General features: G+C 59.5%; 1 protein-coding gene across 4 annotated transcripts; it reads right to left on the bottom strand.

Moving 5' to 3' along the window:
* Positions 1-93: 93 nt before the first annotated feature.
* Positions 94-7,674, bottom strand: COG1 (component of oligomeric golgi complex 1). Of its 4 annotated transcripts, none has more exons than XM_065693807.1 (15): positions 7,324-7,674; positions 7,006-7,250; positions 6,545-6,726; positions 6,064-6,234; positions 5,832-5,985; positions 4,887-5,097; positions 3,976-4,761; positions 3,549-3,695; positions 3,051-3,212; positions 2,691-2,818; positions 2,161-2,269; positions 1,663-1,772; positions 1,494-1,569; positions 1,079-1,132; positions 94-255 (listed from the first exon to the last, which is right to left on the bottom strand). In XM_065693807.1, the coding sequence occupies exons 1-14, from the start codon at positions 7,657-7,659 to the stop codon at positions 1,115-1,117; spliced, it is 2,835 nt and encodes a 944-aa protein (XP_065549879.1). In that variant the 5' UTR covers positions 7,660-7,674; the 3' UTR covers positions 94-255; positions 1,079-1,114. The 4 variants fall into 4 exon arrangements, with proteins under 4 accessions (XP_065549879.1, XP_065549880.1, XP_065549878.1 ...); XM_065693808.1 differs by having other exon boundaries at positions 1,093-1,132; XM_065693806.1 differs by having other exon boundaries at positions 94-1,132.
* Positions 7,675-11,815: the final 4,141 nt, after the last annotated feature.

The raw sequence follows: 11,815 nt of genomic DNA, 5'->3' as shown, positions 1-11,815 counted from the left end.
AGACAATACTCCTCTTCTGACAGCACCGGCAGAGGCGGCCCCGGTCCCTGCCAAGGGGGAAGAACGACCTCAGTGAAGACAGACACACAGCCAGATGTTTCAGTTTTTACTGGGTCACTTGGTCATGCCAGAAAGCCAGCCCAGCTTGAAGAGAGAAGGTGCCGCTGTGTCTTCCTCCTCGGTTACAAGCTGCCTGAACAAAGAGCCAGGGCGCGACGCCTCGTCTTCTGCTCTTGTGAGTACAGGAGGTGGAACCTGTTAGTTCATATAACAAAAGCATCTGTAACTATTAGAGCATACCTCTGAATTCTCCCTACCCTCAACTACAGCCACTGCAAGGAGGTGTAGGCTACAGAACAGCTCTTCCCAGGCAACGGGAGCTTGAACCGCAACCGAAGCGGTGCCACTCCAGGCGGTGAGTGACAGACTGTTCTGAGCAGCAGAAGCACAGCATCTGGCTGTTGTTAGCAACAGGTGACTCTTTTGATGTCATTCAAAGCAGACTTTAACCTCTCCAGAACCATTTGAGCATAAAAGAAGGAGCAAGCATCTGTCAGGTGTCGACAGAAGTGTGGCTAGCACTGAATACACATGTGCCACCACAGCAGGTGAGAGGAGTGGTAGGAGGGAGCCACACACCACTGCACACTTCTACTCCAGCTGAGGTGTAAGAGGTAAAGAATACCTTTGGTGTGAAGCTCTGGGCTTTCAAACAACCCTTGTACTATGTCTGATCTGGTCTCCGTTATTCATGGTCTGAATAATGGAGAACAAGAGTTGCAGAGTAAACTGCATCGGCATCTCAGGTAACACTCAGCTCTGATAAAACCAGACCTTTTCTGTCCCCATTGAAGGGACACAACCACAGATGGATTATTGTGTTAATAATAGCTAAAGGAAAGAGATTACTAATTACTGCTTCCTGTAGCAGTGAGGCATTCCTTGGCTCTCAAGCCTCAGCACAGAGAACTCCATCTAAGTGGATGTTTTAAATGTAGCAACGTAAGTTGTCTACTTCTAAAACTCAGAAACAGGACAACACAAAGCCTTTGCAAGAGAAGCACACCACTCTGCTCACACAGGCTTCGATACCCAAGCCAGGCTTCGTCAGGAGTTAGAGGTCCACATCCCACTGGAAAGGAGTTCAGATAATTAGCTTGTATCCTTCAAGAGTTCTTGCAGCCATCTTTAAATGAATTGTCTTCTATGCAATAACCTCAAAATGCCTCATCCCTGCATTTTTATGGTGGTTGTTGCTTATGTTTTACCACAGAGCAGAGGGCCCCCAAAATACAGGGGCCATCAGTTGGTTTGTTGAGGGTCAAGGGGAAACCCATCTTGTGCTGTGTTGCTGCAATGGTTCTCTGGTTTTACCGAAAATAAAGATGAGGTTAAACATAAACTGCTTGGCTACTTTGTTCTTTCCCTGCAAGCCCTAGTGTTGGTGGCAGAATGAGTACTGCCAGAAAGTTAGTCCAGCCCCATTCACTGACCTGAACTGTGTCTGTGCTCCTAGAAGCAGACTTGGTCTTCCGTGAGCTCGACATACTCAGCGGCAGAAGTCCAAATCTTGTAAGAGATGGAAGAAAGAAATGTGGCCAGTCTGAGGGAGGCAGCAATTCCAGACATTCTGCTTCCCCAAAGGACACAGGAATGCCTTACCTGATCTGGCTGGATGCTAATGGCAAGATGTTGTGTTGCTCCTGGGAGCTGAGCGTGCCGCTCCTGCTCGTGTACTGGTTCTCCGTCCCGGTCAGCAAGCCGAAGAGAACCTAGGAGGCACGAAGGGGCTGTCTGCATTTGGGAGCAGCTGAGTGCACCGTACACTGGTGAGCACGCTGCTTGGATTGGGTTTAAGTTTGAACACAGCGTCTCCCTTCCCCCTCTAACTCTTGCTTTTAATTGGCACTGCTTTTTATCACGGTCGGTTAGTTCTAGGCCTGTTTCAGCACTACTTAACCCGATTAGAGCTGCACAGGCTCCAGTGAATCCCATTAGACAAAGTTCAGCCAACTCCTCTTATCTTCAGCTGGCATTAAATACTCTTCCCATTTCTGCCTAAGTGCCTGCGGTTATCTTTAGGCATTAAGCAGGTTATGAAGCTGCCCTTCAGAACATGTTTTGCTTCCTGCTCCCTCCCTCCCTGTGCCTTGAACTCACGGAGGTTCGCTGAACCAGGCGATTCAGGTTGCTGTTCAAGTGTGGAGTGAAAACGTCCAAGTCAAACGGATCTATGTGTCCCTCCAGGAAGTCTATCACCTTCTCCATCCTACGAGCAGAGCAGAGGAGCCCTATCAGGGGTTACATCCCAGCACCAGTTGCCAAGGCCAACAGAGCGGTTTCACAATGAGGTGACAGAGCAAAACCGGGAATTACTCAGCAGAACAGCTGAAGTTTCCAGCTATTCCACAACCTACAATGTCTGCTGTTGCAGAGGAACCTCCTCCCTGTGGTATGTCCTGGAGAGAGATGCCTCAGTTCTCAAGACTGGAGCATACACAAGATTTTAACTCTATAGACACGCTGTGTATGGGAGGCCACCATATCCGAGCGCTTGGCTGCAGAATTCCACCCCACCTCCTATATTTTGAGGATGAGCATCCTCCTGGGACTGATAAAGCTGCTGGTTTAAACCATTTTAGGGCCCCAGAAGCTCCTGCTGGTATCTGAACCCCAGAACGGCATCGCACCTGGAGTCGTGCTTGATCCTGCTGGGTTTTGTTTCCTCACTCTTCGCTGTCAAGATGATGCTCAGGTACCGCAGGTCATAGAGTAGCTGCAGAGCTCTGTTCTGGGTCATGGGGAAGGTGCCTGCTTTCTGCAAACAGGACAGTCAGGAACAAGGTTCTTCACTCACACAGAAGGTGTCAAAGGAAACGCTTAGAAACACCAGCATCAAGCACCATCCAACCTAACAACCGTTCTGAGCAGTCTGGTGTCTGATCCCTTTCTGCCTCATTTCTGGGGCAGGCAGGGGAAGACTGTTCTCACCCTTTCCAACGCTCGCAGGCAGACACTTTCCATCCTGAGGGACCATCCTACTCACGTACCTTCTCTTGCTTCTCCTCCATAAGCTTTTCATAGGCAGCAAGCACTTGTGCCATGCAGCTCCTCAGCAACTCCTGCAAGGTGACTTTGGGAAGAGTGTGGCCACCAACCCGGTTCACCTCTTGGCACAGGCTGAAGAGGAAGCACTGCACGCACCAGGAGGGCTGTGGAAGAAAACGCTGTTAGTTTAACATGGTCTGTAAGCTCCGTTCACTTTACTTTAGCAGCTTCCTACTTCTGTGTATAAACCAGGCCTAAGTCCTTCAGCTCAGTTTTACAGGATCTGGGCCAACGTTCTTCATTTGAACCTACAGCAGTGACTCTAATTTCCTTCCTCTGTCCCTAGGAAGTATCTCAAAGAGCAAGTAAAAGCACTGGGGAGCATTTTGCTGTGCTCCTAATACCAAGCAAACTCCACAGCAGGCCAAAGCGTTGGCTCTGGAGACTTCTCCTCCCAGCAGGCTGTTTCTGTGTGTTTACCACGAGGATGCACCTTGTACCTGCATGGGCAGCCGGATCTTGGATGTTACGGTGGTTCCAGACTCGGTCTCCTCCTGAATTTCAATTTCATCCCAGCTGGTGGCTGTGGCCAGGACAGAGCCAGCTGTGTCCAGCAGCAACGTGCGGGTAAAGCACTCGACCAGCCCCTAACAGCACAAAACACAAAGCACACAGTCAGGGGACAGGCAGCCTGTTCCTGCCTGCAGCGAGGCTGATCTCCCACAGCCCCCCCTGCCTCCCAAAGTCAGTCTTACAGAGACCATCCCACTAGATGCCACCTCCTCTCCCCATGAGTTGACTGAGCAGCATGGAAGCAGCACAGCGAGCTCTCAGCAGCCAGCTGAGGAGCAGCAGCGCCGACCACAGGGAGCTGAGCGAGCACAACCCATGCAGGAAGCAGCGGTGAGGGGAGAAACAGCTCCTTACTTTGGTGACAGCCGAGCTCCAGATCTGGTAAGCAAAGAGGCTCTGCTGCAGGAGCTCTGCCTTCACCCCCTGCCACTTGGCCTGCACGGGGCTCACTTCCTGGGCTTTCCCCTTCCCCAGCTTCTTGGTGGAGCGGGTTTCCTTCAGCACCACCTCCGAGCCGCCCGACCGGCCCAGGACACACTGCTTCAGGTGAGGGCAGAGCTCGGTCAGGGACTGGCAGAGTCTGGCCATGAAGAGGACAGCGTTGAGTCTGGCATCACTGGGAGCATCCACCTGCCCCTCCAGCAGGCTCTGCGTGCTCTGGAGCTCTTCACGCACACAGCCCAGTACATGGTGGATGCAGGCGACGCAGCGGTCACGGAGCAGCCCCTCCACTGTGCCGGCATCAGCGTAGCGGTCAAAGGCAGAGCGCGGCTGCACGGCGGGAGCAGCCTCCTTGGCCGCGGGGTCCACGGGGAGGTAGGAGAGGAGATCATCCAGCCTGGCCTTCAGCTTGGAGTCCAGAGCCGAGCAGAAGCTCTGCACGCACGGCGTCAGCGCCTGCGCCTTCATGGCCAGGCCGCTCTTGGCGAAGGGGCCGCGGTTTGCCACGCTGACCCAAGCGGCGTCGCAGGGCAGGTCGCTGGAGCTCTCTGACCACAGGAACAGGGCCACGTTGTGTTCAAACTGGATGTGCTTGTTTGGGGCAGAGGTGCTGGGGTGGACTTCAAGTTCCTGCAAGGCGGCGGTGAGAAGCTGTCCAGAGCTGCCTGAGATGGAGTCAAACGCTTCTGTGGTCAGTGTCTGGAACAGAAACCCAAAAGCACTTTTACAAGTGCCTCCTGCCGCTTAGCACTTAAACCACACTAACACCAGCAGCGGGCAACAAGGGGGAGCGCAGAGCAAGGCTCCCCTGAACGGCCACCCACCTCCAGCCTGTCCAGGAAGAGCTGCTGCAGCAGATCCTCCCAGAGGGAAGCAGGCTTGTCCAGGAGGCGATGGCACAGCGCATCCCAGTTGTGGCTCACGGACTCGCTCGTGAGCAGCTCCCACACGGCATCGCGAATCCCTGCGAGGCCTTTCATGCTCTTCACATACACCAGCAGGTTGCTGACCCCCGCCCTGATGTCCTCACTGCACCTGAAGGACACGTTTGGCTTCACTGACTTGCTCTGGCACAGCCCCGGGGAAGGCAGGAGAGAACGTGGGCTCCTTAACCTGAAGAGGCTTTGCCTGTGGAATCACTTATGGGGCTGAGGGTGCCTCCGGGGGAGGCAGCTGCACCCCAGATCCCAGGAACACACTGAAACTGGGAGCAGGGAGGGCTGGTCGGGCTCTGGGAAGGGTTGCAGGGACCACATCCCATGGCCAGCAAACACACGGGGTGAGGGGCTGCAGCTGGGGCAGGGACCAGCTGGCTCCATCAGATAATGACACAGGACTAATGAGGCTGTTAATGAGGCTGTAAGGGGCAGGCAGGGCTGTAGGTGGAGGGCAAGGCATGCTGGGGTGGAGCTGGCAGCCCTATAAAGGGTGGCTGGTTCCCTCCTCCGGTCTAGGGAAGGGCAGTGAGAAGAAAGGAGGTGTTGGATCAGGAGCCAAGTGAGCCAGGTAAGAGATTTCCTTCTCATTTACTCTGTGCTTGTTTGCTGATGGCTATAGCAGAATAAAGCAGCTCTGTTATGTCACTGCTACAGCCTGGCTGTCAGGATGGGGCTGTGCTGCCTTTGGCTGTTGAACTGCAGGGAAAAAAAGGAATGGTGGGCAAGGAGCCTGCCTGGAATGAAGGAGGATGTGAATGAGCTTGGGTTTGCTTTGTGCTGTGCTGTGTGGTGCCGGGGACAGCCCTGCAAGGCAGGTGCTGCCGCACTCACATGGTGATCCACTTCTGCAGCGTCTCTCTGAGGTGCTCCTGGCTGATGGGATGTGCCAGGGTCCGCAGGGCCGGCTGGAATTCCACCACGGACTCCGGGAGGTACCGGAACCAGCTGCTCAGCTTCAGGTCCTCCTCCAGAACGCCCCCTTTCCCTGCAAGCAGACAGGGAGGGCATCAGCCCAGCATGGGGGTAAGCTCCTGCCTGCAAACAGAGCCGCCTGTGCCCTCACCTGCTGGGTGCTGGCCTGTGGCGTTCTCCAGGGTGGAGAAGAGCAAACCACAGGGCAGGGCTGGATCCGGCAGCATCCCTTCGGGCACGGTGTAGAAGAGAGCATGGGCCTGGTACAGGGTCGTGGTTAACAGCTCCATCAGCGAGCACACCTGAGCTTTTATACCTGCACCTGCAGAGCAATGCCTTTCAGTTGAGGCAGTCCCTCCAACTGAGCCCTGTGCTTACAGCGAGCCCTTCGGGGTAGGGCTGGAGGGCAAAAGACTCATCCCTTTACAGATGAGCTTCGCTTGAGGCCCTCAGCACTGTTAATTTTCATAGCATGTAGGTGCTGGGCCAAGTGCTGTCAGCCCCATCCCCACGGTGCCACGGCTGCGGCCCCACCGCAGTGAGCTTCACAGGACCAACCCACCCGCTCCTGTTGGGGCAAGGGGGAGAGGAGGTGAAGGGGTTTAGGAAGGAGGCAGCGCAGGGGTACTGACCGTGGTGGGGCTGGTTGAGGAGCTGCTGGATGGCCAGCTTCCTGGCCAGGAGGAAGTCGGCGAGGGCCTGGCGCGGCGAGCTGTCCTCCAGCAGCATGATGGCACACAGGGCCTCCGCCACCGCCTGGTCCGACACCGTCCGGCTCTTCAGCAGGGCCTTGCTCTCCTGCAGGATGGTGGACCTGGACGGGAATGAGGCGCGCAGTGAGAGCCCGGGTGCTGGAGCGAGAGGTTCAGGGGTGGTTACGGGGCTGGGAGAGGTCTGAGAGCCCCAGCTTCTGGGGTCATGGACTGGTTTGGGTTGGGAGGGACCTTGAAGCGCACCCAGCTCCAACCCCTTCCCCTGGAGCAGCTTGCTCCAAGCCCCTGTGTCCAACCCGGCCCTGAGCACGGCCAGGGATGGGGCAGCCCTCGGGTGATCCCTCCCGCATCCCCCCGCCCTCCTCCGCCCCGCAGCCCACCTGAGGTGGCTGGCGGCAGCCACCTGCCGCAGCAGGATGGGGAAGCGGGCAAGGACCGGGCTGCTGCGGGCCCGGGGCGCATCGAGCTGCAGCTGGCGGCGGAGGTGGGCCCCGAGCAGATGGAGCCGGGCCGCGGGCAGGTACCGGCCGCCCTCCACCGCCCCCCACACCCTCTCGGGCACGTCCAGCAGCAGCTTCAGCTGCGCCGCCGCCCGGTAGAAGCCGTCCTGAGCCGGCGGCCGAGCCTGCGGGAGGAGGAAGAGGAGGTCAAGGGGGAGCTCCGCGCTCGCCCCCCTCCCCTCGCCCCCATCCCCTCACCGGGGCCGCGGGGCCGGGCCGGGCCGCGCCGCCGCGCTGCAGGCCCCGCACGGCGCCCAGGAGGCGCTCGGCGCTGAGGCGCATCTCGGCGATGGTGTCGGCCGCCTCGATGAGGTCGCGGTACCGCTCGCCCACCATCTGCCGCAGCTCCTCCCGCTTCTGCTCGATGTCGGCGCGGAGCCGCCGCTCCACCGCCCGCAGCTCGGCCGCAGAGTGCGCCTCGAACAGCGCCTCGGCCTCCGCGCCCCGCGCCGCCATGGCCGGCGCCGCCGCTGACGTGGGCGCCGCCATCTTGGGGCCGGGCAAGGGGAGGGCGGTGGGGCGGGGCGCCGCCATCTTGGGGCCGGGCAGGGCCGCGCCGTTGCCGGGGCGACGCGGGGATGGCGGAGGCGAGGGTCCCGCCGCGGCCCCGCAGCGCTAGGGGCGGACAGCGGCGCTGGAGCCGGGGCCCGGTCGGTGTCGGTGCCCGCAGAGCGGGTGGGGGTGAAGGGAGCTCGGAGCGCACCCAGCCCCTGCCCGGGCAGGGACCCCTTCCACTGGAGCAGCTTGCTCCAAGCCCGTGTCCAACCTGGCCTTGAGCACTGCCAGGGATGGGGCAGCCACAGCTTCTCTGGGCACCCTGTGCCAGCGCCTCAGCACCCTCACAGGGAAGAGCTTCTGCCCAAGAGCTCAGCTCAGTCTCCCCTCGGGCAGGTTCAAGCCATTCCCCTTGGCCTGTCCCTACAGGCCCTTGTCCCAAGCCCCTCTTCAGGTTCCCTGCAGCCCCTTTAGGCACTGGAGCTGCTCTCAGGTCTCTCAGAGCCGCCCCCCCCGCATCACCTCGTGTGTTTCAGCCCGTGGAGGCAGAGGGAACCCCAGCGCTCCGCGTTTTCTCTGCTAACTCTCCCCTGGGCGGTTGCTGCCTTCCTCGCATCCACGTTGCTGTTTCCTGACAGAAACCCAGACCCCCCCCCCCCCCTCCATGTGCAGGTCCCGGAGGGATCCCGTACAGAGACCCAGACGCAGCGCAGGCACCGGCTCAGCACCTCCGGCTGCCCCAGCCGCAGCGCAGGGATGCTTTCCCTACCTCGGTCCTGCGGGAAGCCCTGGCCCCGTTATCTCTGCTGCCCTGGCGAGGCGGATGTGATGCCGGGCAGCATCCTGCGGGCTGCGGTGTGAGCAGGTTGGGAGGGGTTGTATTCACATCCCATAACCCCCTGTTGACTGTGGTGTAAATTTTGGGGGGGGGGGGAACAGGAAAATGATGGCTTGGAATGAGGGGTTTATGGCGTGGAAGCTGTTGATGGCAAAGCCTGTCAGAGCCAAGCTTCAGTTCCCAGCAGAGCTGGTTTCTTCCCATCAGTGTTCCCCTCCTGTAAGCATCCCCGTACGTGCACATCCCTCCCGCTGCTGATTTCACCAGCAGGTTAAACCTGCAGCACTTTACGTGCCCTTGGTCTATTCACAACCAGCCCCAAGAGGAGGAGAAGCTTCTCCCATCCGGTTGTTCAGCGCTGCTGCAACCCTTTGCCTCAAAGAGCTGTTTGTGGTCATGCTTCAGCTGGGCCAGTCTGGGTTAGGGCGGATGCTGGCACAGTTGTGCCTGTAGCTCAATGCCCTGAGTTTATGCTGCCCAGAGAATGATCCTGTGGGGGTTTGGCGGTAATCACAGCTCTTCTGCTGCAGGGACCCCGCAAAGCAGAGCCCACCCCATGGGTGCTGCTCACCAGCAGTGCATGGAGAGATGGATGTGGGGAAGAACTGGTCCTTCCCTTGTTGTCCCTTAGTGGGGCTCCAGGTTTGGTGCCTCTTCCTCCCCCAGGGCAGTGCCCAAGCCTGGGTTCTACCCCACTGCTCCCACCGGCCCTCGCACACACACACAGAGCAGAAGCTGGAGGAAAACCGGTTTATTTCCCTCCCAGCCCATCGCCAGCTCCTTCCCTGTGGCACAAACCGTGGCTTGGTTCCACACCGGGACACAGCCGCTGCGGAGGGAAGCAAGACGGGAAGCAGAGACCGCTCGGTGCGTACAGCAGACCCACACACACACCACGGAGCACGGCGACAGGCACGGCGGGGGGGGGCCATGTACAGGGGTTGGCAGCACAGAGCTGCGGCTGAGCTGGCTCGGCAGGGTAGGGCTCCTGTGCTTAGGACAGGGTAAACCTCACTTCCCTTGCCCTGCACAAGTCGCCTGTTGAGGCGAAAGGACCGGGGAACAGGGGCAGCCGAGTGTCTGTACAACGTGAGGGTAACAAACCCCTGCGCTGGCACGGCCGGTATATACAGATATGTACAAGAGCCATCCCCTCCTCTCCTCCTGGCCGTGCAGTGTGGGGTGGGGTGGCTGCAGTGCCCACGCTTCGCATCCCTCCTTGTCTCCTCCTGGTCGGGATGTGACTTGAAGCAGGTTCCCCCAAATCGCAGCCCTCCTGTCCCGGCTTTTTGCATGGAGCAAGCAGGGAGAGGGCTGAACTCCAGCAGGATACATGGGAATGAGGCTGGGCGGGGGCAGAAGCTGGCAGGGAAAGGCAGAGGTATCCTTGCGTTGGGAAGCAGCAGCTCCGGTTTCAGACTTGGAAGCAGGAAGGTTGATCTGTGGATCTGTGCCCTTTGTTTGTGCCTTGTTGGTGACTGATTCCCTCTTTGAGCAGCCCTGGGCAGGGCGTGCAGCCCCAGCGCAGAGGATGGAGGCTCCCTGAGCAGCTTGGGGTTAGCTTGTTCACAGCAAGGGCTGAAAGAACCCCTCGAGATGGGGGAGTCAATCCCTGCTCTAAAGCAGCGTCACGGATCCAGAGCTCTCGTTGCAGGGGATGGAGCTGGCAGGGGCTGCACCGCTGCCTGTTCAGTGCAGTCAGTGCAGGTCTGGGAGGGAAGAAACCTCCCCATGGAGTCTCCATCAAAGAGAAAGCTCTTCCCGTCAGGACAAAGGCTTGGGACCCCCTCCAGAGACACGGCAGCGCGGTTCATTAGGAGGTCATTCGCGTAAAGAAGTCCGGGGTGGCTTTAGTGCTGATGTGAGGAGCTGAGAGATGCAACAGGGAGGCTCCGGGTCCAAACCCTGCCCAGCAGAGCGGGGTTTGGCTATTGAGCACCGGCAGGGCGGGCACGGCTGGAAGCTTTGCCTGGGGTGATGCTCAGCCCAGCCACAGCACCAGGCTTCACATCTCTGAGGGCTGAGGAAGAGGAGACAGCGAGGATGGCTCCATGCAGGGTAATCCAGGGGGGCTTGTAGAGCCCCTTGGCTTTGCTGGGGCTCTTTGCCTGTCCAGTACTGGGGCTAGGAAGGGGAATTGGCTCCTCATGAGCTATGGGGGGACCACGCAGGTGCCGGGTCTGGCAGACCCACAGCAAACCCCCCCCGGTGACAGCCCCATCGCACCCCCAGCCCCGCGGCAAAGCGGCGGCCTCGGGTCCGTGCTCCCTGCGCGCAGCGGTGCTGCGCTGCCCAGCGCCTCCGGGCCGTGCTCAGTCCGCTCCCGTGGCCCCAGCGGGGTGGGCGGGCGCTGGAACGAGCCTGCCCTGCCCGGGGCCGGTGCGTGCGTGTGTGCGGGGCGGCAGCGGAGCCGCTCCGGCCGCCGCCGGCTCAGCGCGGTCACCGCAATCACCCCGCCGAGCAGATCCCATTCGAGGTCAAGTTCGCTCTGAAATCAAGCGGCTGGGGAGGCAAACTCCGTTACCCGCAGCGGGGCTGCTCTTTATTAGTCAGCAAGGAACCAGCAGCGCGGTTGATTCGCCTGGGTTCACTGCGAGCGCTGCGCTCCCGCTGCTCGCTCCTTCTCCTGTCCTTCCCCTGCGGTGAGCTGGGGCAGGGTGGCCGTGGGGGGCTCCGGCAGCCCCCCAAAGCCACATCAGGCTCCTTCCCTGCAGCATCCCACCTCGGCGGCCTTTGGGATGTCGGTGGCAGCCCCTGTGCTCCTTGCTCCTCACCTGCACCCCTTTATCCCCAGCACAAGACATCCCCTGGGTGCAAAGTGGGGGAATGGGGTATTTCCAATCTCAGGCCCCTTGCAGAGCTCTGAGCTGCCAGAAATGTCATTGTCTGCGGGTTCTGCCAGGACAGAGCTGATCCAGGCACACGCTGTGCTGGGAAGCCAGGCTTTCCGTATTCTCCTCGTTAAAGCAGCACAGAGAGGAGATGCTCCTGCTGGAGACTCTGCCATCAGTTGGGACAGTGGTGACGGAGCTCGCAGAGGGCAAAGCTGGCCATTGCAGGTGAGTGCTGGGGGTGGGAGCATCAGCTCCCATGAGGGGCACGGGGCTCAGTGACCCCTTCCCATCACCTCCCTGTTTTCCACGCAGATCCCTCCTTCCCCACCCACCAAACATGAAATACCCACAGCCCGGCTGACGCATTGCTGCAGCTCCAACACGAAAACCTCATCCTAGCAGAGGGCTCTGGCTGCACCAGGCCTGTCCGTCACCACCCAGTACCTCGCTGTAGTGCAATGTGCTGCTCGTGGTTTAATCCTGCAGCACCAGCAGGGCAGCTCCTGCTGCCTCAGAGCCCGGC

Source organism: Lathamus discolor, chromosome 13 (genome assembly GCF_037157495.1).
Source record: "Lathamus discolor isolate bLatDis1 chromosome 13, bLatDis1.hap1, whole genome shotgun sequence".
In the NCBI taxonomy this organism is placed as follows: Eukaryota; Metazoa; Chordata; class Aves; order Psittaciformes; family Psittacidae; genus Lathamus; species Lathamus discolor.
Note: the sequence above shows the minus strand (reverse complement) of the source record. Positions and strands in the feature narration are given on the sequence as shown.

Coding starts and splice junctions, on each gene's coding strand:
- COG1 (XM_065693805.1), bottom strand. CDS start 7,659: ATGGCGGCGCCCCGCCCCACCGCCCTCCCCTTGCCCGGCCCCAAGATG. Junction 6,727..7,005: donor GCTGCCGCCAGCCACCTCAG/GTGGGCTGCGGG, acceptor ATTCCCGTCCAG/GTCCACCATCCTGCAGGAGA. Junction 6,235..6,544: donor CCTCAACCAGCCCCACCACG/GTCAGTACCCCT, acceptor ATTGCTCTGCAG/GTGCAGGTATAAAAGCTCAG.